This window comes from Saccostrea cucullata, unplaced genomic scaffold (assembly GCF_032062105.1).
Source record: "Saccostrea cucullata isolate Sc308-1 unplaced genomic scaffold, CSIRO_AGI_Scuc_v1 ctg3060, whole genome shotgun sequence".
Taxonomy (NCBI): domain Eukaryota; kingdom Metazoa; phylum Mollusca; class Bivalvia; order Ostreida; family Ostreidae; genus Saccostrea; species Saccostrea cuccullata.
The window spans coordinates 43,467-49,228 of NW_026933152.1; the positions used below are offsets into that span (position 1 = coordinate 43,467).

General features: G+C 33.0%; 1 protein-coding gene across 1 annotated transcript; it reads left to right on the forward strand.

Annotated features, from left to right (window-relative positions):
• The first annotated feature begins 2,964 nt into the window (after positions 1–2,964).
• LOC134237402 (cholecystokinin receptor-like) lies at positions 2,965–4,253 on the forward strand. The gene has a single exon (XM_062719506.1). The coding sequence runs from the start codon at positions 3,061–3,063 to the stop codon at positions 4,243–4,245; it is 1,185 nt and encodes a 394-aa protein (XP_062575490.1). The 5' UTR covers positions 2,965–3,060; the 3' UTR covers positions 4,246–4,253.
• Positions 4,254–5,762: the final 1,509 nt, after the last annotated feature.

The window sequence follows — 5,762 nt, forward strand, 5'->3', positions numbered from 1 at the left end:
TTACCCATCAAGCCAGCCTTCCTGAAAAGATTTTGTCAAATGAATGTTTTTACAATTCTCAATGCATATCCTGTGTAAAATGTTGATAAAATGGTCCTATATTATTTTTAACCATACGTTTTTTCTAAAACCCATTTATTTCATAAAGTTTATACATAAAATACATTGTTGAATCTTCATTTTCGATGACAAACATATACTTTGGCTGAAATTGCAAATATAGAAACAAAACACAGAAATACCAGCACTGTTCTTTGATTTAGAGTTACTTCCCTTAACATCTAATTATTATTCATAATGATCAAGAGACTGGTTGTTCGTTTCTATACCATAATTTACTTTATTTGAAAGGAACTGTCATTAAACATTTTTGCAAGGATTTATTATAAACTTTTAATGGTGTTTCCTTCACATAACCTATAGAATCGTTCTAATTCAGTCTACCTAGCTATCGCCACTTTCAGCATGATTATTTCACATCTTTGCACTTCCCAGCATACATGTACTTATTCTAAATGACGACTTGTTGACTGACTGCCCCCTCAGCACAATTTCAACAAACCCATCGCTGCTTTTCTTTTATTACTCTAGAGTTGAATATATCAGATAAAAAACACACACGTGCTTTTGTTTACCTCTCAGTCTGTAAGGCACGCTTTATTGGTTTTCACCGCTTAGAGAATTCCATACGGGAGATCACTCTCAATGACTATTTTTATAAATGAAAAAACCTGGGTATAAACCTTTTTTCTCCGGAAACCCTGCGTTGCCAATGACCTTAAACGATCAATTATAGTTTCGATGCGTTCTACTGACAAATATGGATTTCGAACACCCTGTTTAATGTAAGCTTTTTTGTAAATTCAACGTTCGTTATCACGATTCGTATTTTTATTAAAAGTGGTGCAAATATTAAATTGACCAAAATATTTACTCATTTTCGAAATGTAATCACGGACTTGTGTACTTTAAAGAAAAAAAGATTTGAAGCTGGGTGTCGTGATTGTTAGTTTTCTCCTGTGAAAACCTAATTTCTTTTGAAATTGAATTTCAGAATAAAATATAAGGAGATTATGAACAATATTCAAGATCAAAAGTCCATTAAACAGTTCTAATTTAGAGAAGAGCTAACACGGACCTCCAAAACATCGGAGGTGAGATCAGGTGCCATGGAGGAATGAGCATCCTTTGCAGAACGGTTTCACCTACCCTGTGGTTTTTTTTGTCATGATCGGGAAATATCAGAAAATATATGTTGAAGAAGCCATTTATAGTTTGATTTCAAAAATGATATTTTATGATTGCCTTGCTCTAGTCTTTTTTAACAACCTAGGCTCGCATATTTTGAAGAAATTTGAAAATTAAGGAAGGAGATAGTCTGGAAAAGTATTTCTTTATATACGTGATCCTTTTCTATGCAACAATTTCCTTCTCAAGATGGAAACCATTTGAAAAATACTTTTAATGTTAATACAAGGAAGAAAGAAATATTTACAAAAGAAATCCTTGACTTCAAAGGGAAAAAAAGGGAAAAACAAATTAATAACGGCAATGTATTATGTCTTTTAAATTATACCTTTTCATCTTTGTCATTTATGTAGTTTTGTTTACAAAATAAATGCACTTTTCAAAGTAACTGTACTTTTGTTCATAACTTACAAAGTAAAGCATTTTTTAAGATATGGGGATAACAAACAGTAATCAAGCTGAAAGAATTTTAAACAACACAAGCATAGCAAACACGGACCTCTTAAACCATCAGAGGTTGGATCATGTGTAATGGAGGCCAAAGCAGACACTGTCGACTGGACAGGCCCTCCTTGTTTGGGCAAATGGAAAATGTAAAGTCGTGTAAATGTAAATTCATTCAGAATTTTGACATTTTAAAGAGAAGAATTTTTTAGTCTTCTCTAACCATGGAAACAACGAAAATTTTAAGAACACAAAAATAAGCATTTTAACATAAATTCAGACGAATTTCTCGGCTAATGTATGGATGCGTCGTATTAATATCAATCTTGATACAAACTTAAGACATTTGCGTATTGGTAGAATATATGTCCTTTGGTGTATAAAACCGATTTTTGTAGAATTATTGTCAAGGAATGTTACCATGGAGTAGACATTTTGTTTTCCTTACTCTGTGACTAAGATCTGCATTTGCTGTCTCCCAGATTATTTTTTTTATTCTATAAACCTTATAACCCAGATGAAAAGGGTTCAGTTGATGAAAAGAAAATAATTTCATAATTCTTAAAAATGTAAATGTTTCGAAGAGGACATAAAACAACGATCCCTGGAAAGTCCAAAGATGAGATCAGGTACTTAGAGGGGTTAGCATTACCTACCGCATGGATTTAATATGGCGGTACATATACCGGGACACTGGGCCACTCGCTTGCTTGACTCATGGACTAGGTCCGGGATCCATATTCTATCAGGTTGACTTCACAAGGGACATTTAATTGAAAAACAGTATTCGTTGTCTTCGATCTTCAAAATTTAATAAAACAATTAAAATATAGGTGAGGGATATTCATTTCTTTTATTCTTGAAGAATGAATTAAAGGATGGTTGTGCTATATGTACATACCTTGGCCATTAACAAGCGTACATGTACCGGCACTTGTTTTACAGAGAAAATATATTGTTTGCAAACATAATGCAATGCAGCTTTTTGTTTCCTTACTCTCTCCTCATTGTAATCGATATTGCTAAATATAATTAATAAATTAATTATTATCAGGTAATTTTCATTACCATTACTTACATCAGAAACTTATTTATGTTAGTCGATTTACATTTCACTCTCTTTTTTTGTGGGAAAAATTTACTTTGATCAGTATTTCACATCTTTCTCAATAAAACCTTACACGAATATTATCCTTTAACACATACACACATGCATATGTAACACATTGTTTGATTGAAAACCCTTCTCCTGAGTGACTGCACGTGACAAACACAATGCAAACGGTGCAGGCATGCATGACAATGATTAACTGTATAGAATAAATTATCGTGAACCAGGAAGCCCTCATTAAAATCATACAGCAAGAAATGGATAACGACACATATATATCCGAGAAACTTGAAAAGTGGAATAGTGAACTGGCCAGAGGGTTAACTCCGAATAATGTGATCCTCTCTCTGTATATCATTTTAGGATTTGTGGGAAATTCTATCGTCATCATAGTTTATAGATTTAAAATGAAAGGCAACAAAGAAGAAAGGTATTTTATCCCATTTCTTGCCTTTGCAGATTTGTGGGCCTCCTTTGTATGCGGTTCATTTGGAATTGCTCTTAACATGATGCAAGCCCAATTTAATAACACAGATTTGTGCAAAGCGTGGTGGTTCTTCGCAGCTTTTACAACTTTTTGTTCTCTTTTTATTCTTTTGATAATTTCTGTGCACAGATATCGAAAGGTCTGCAAGCCTCTTGGCAAACAGATGATATTAAAGTGGAAAAGAGTTGCGTTGTGTGTAGCGTTAATAACAGCGTTCACCTTATCTGTGCCCATGACTCATTTTTATGGTTCTGTACCCTTTCCCAATGATGCAGAGGGTATAACTGGTTTAAGATGCAGCAGACTGAAGACCGTCAACAAAACTGGGTCTTTGATTTTTGGAGGAATCGTAGTCCTGACAGCAATAACAATCATCGTTACTCTTATCTGTCTTTATACCAAAATAGGATACACTATTCTTAAGCATTTCAAGTATACGAAGACAAGTAACAATTTGGGGACAGAACACGCCAGTAAGACCGATCAATCCCAAGTTGGAGTCTCAAGTAGTGATAACCCACTGAGTGATACAGAAAATGGGACCGAAGACACCGGATTGTCCAGCATTCAGTCTGCCCCAACTTCTTCTACAGCAACAGGAACGCCCCCTACCATCGATACAACACCCACTGTAAGAAAAACAGTTCCCTTCAAGTCCAGTGCAAAGAAAAGGAAAGAGAAAGACAACCGTAAAGTTGTCTACAAATTCACTCTGATGTTCATGCTAATCACAGTCATTTTCCTCATCTGCTATATCCCAAAGGTCATTATTATGCTGCTAGAAGCCAGGAATCCCAAATTTTGGGAGGAATTCTCGGACTCTGCTAGAGCTGGGGTCTTGTTTGTGTACAGAATGTACATCATAAACAATATTACTAATCCTTTCATATACGCTTTCCTGGACAATATGTTTGCAAAAGAGATAAAACATTTCTTCACACTCTGCAGATGCTAGAATCAAATTTTATTGTTGTTTTTAAAACATTTTCTTGATAATGTTGTGTAAGTCTCCGTTTTATGTCTAGTTTAATAGTATTTTGTAGACAGACAATATTCATGACGATTTACATTCTATCTCAAAGGCAAGTTTTTATATACAATTCTTTATCTCTGTTATTGGATTTAGATGATTTGAATTTTTTCAGTTTAAACCAGTATGATTTTTTAAAATCACGTTTTAAGTTTTCTTCTTTAAAATACAACATTTTAATGTTTTAAGGAAAGATTCTTGATTCAGAAGTCACAATGTTTTCTCGTTGAACTAAAAAAAATCAGGACAAACAAGAAATGGATGCCTAGATTGGCATACATTTTGGGGTCTATTTTGTTGCGAATGATGCAAATAATAACTTTTTGAAATACTAAGAAATTTTAAACCCTCTATGATGTTCAAAATTCTTACTTTCTGTGTTCATTGTTATAATCTATACAAATCGTTACCCTTCAAGTTTGAAATTTTTTATTTTTACATGACTCAAGTCGTCATTTTAAATTTTTGTGACACAACTTTATTTGTCTCATTTATCCTTCAGTTGTTTCTTTATCTGAGATTATGTAATTATGATTTTAAAAAAAACATTTTAAAAAATTGTTATATTTCTTTAAATATACGGAAAGTGTTTAAAATGCTCTCAAGTTTACGTTCATTGTCGATTGTGATGCAGTTTGGCAGGTGTACCATTGCGGCGTTATTATTCCCTTTTGTCCAGAGCCACCTTTTATTCATAGGGAGGATTTCATTTAACGTCTAGCCTTTGCCTTCCTTGTTTACAATTAATGAAACGAGGCTTGCTGCATAACATCCTTTTTCTTCACTGAAATCTAACAATGTCTTTTTTCTAAATTGGTTTCCAAACTACATAGTTCCCTAAGTCTTATTGTCGCGAATTCATCGAGGATATTTTCAAATTGGGATCAAGTCGGATTGGATACACAAGCAAGTGTGTAATTTTTGATTCATTGATGGTTGATCGAATGACAATAATATAGAAAGTAATCATACATGTATATTTAAAGCTTTTATTTTTTTTAATCAATTACCGGTATTTTTCATCAAGGGGATGATAAAATATTTCTCCCTGTTGTAGTTCATTGCATGATTTTTTGGGGATGTGAATAAATAGAAGCTTTCTAAATAAATTTTGTAAAGCAAAAAATGTTATTACTAAGTATTTATAAAGTATATTGTTTCTTTCCGAGCGTTTATATTCATTTTTAACCTATTCCATAAAACGATCACAATTATGCATTATACGTAAGCAATAAACAAAATAAGATTAAGATTTTATTTAATACAGTAATCTATAGCTATTAACACTTCCGAGTTTTTCTAGCAGTTCATTCTTCTCTGTTTTCTCAAAATTATAATATTTACTAAACTTTCAATCCTACTTAGTAATTTGAACCAAATGAACGAGGAACTGAGGGTATTCGGAAGGAAATACTTAGAAGCCAGTCCCCTATTATTTCTTT

Excerpts from the sequence above, each read along its gene's own strand:
- LOC134237402 (XM_062719506.1), top strand. The coding sequence starts at position 3,061 with ATGGATAACGACACATATATATCCGAGAAACTTGAAAAGTGGAATAGT.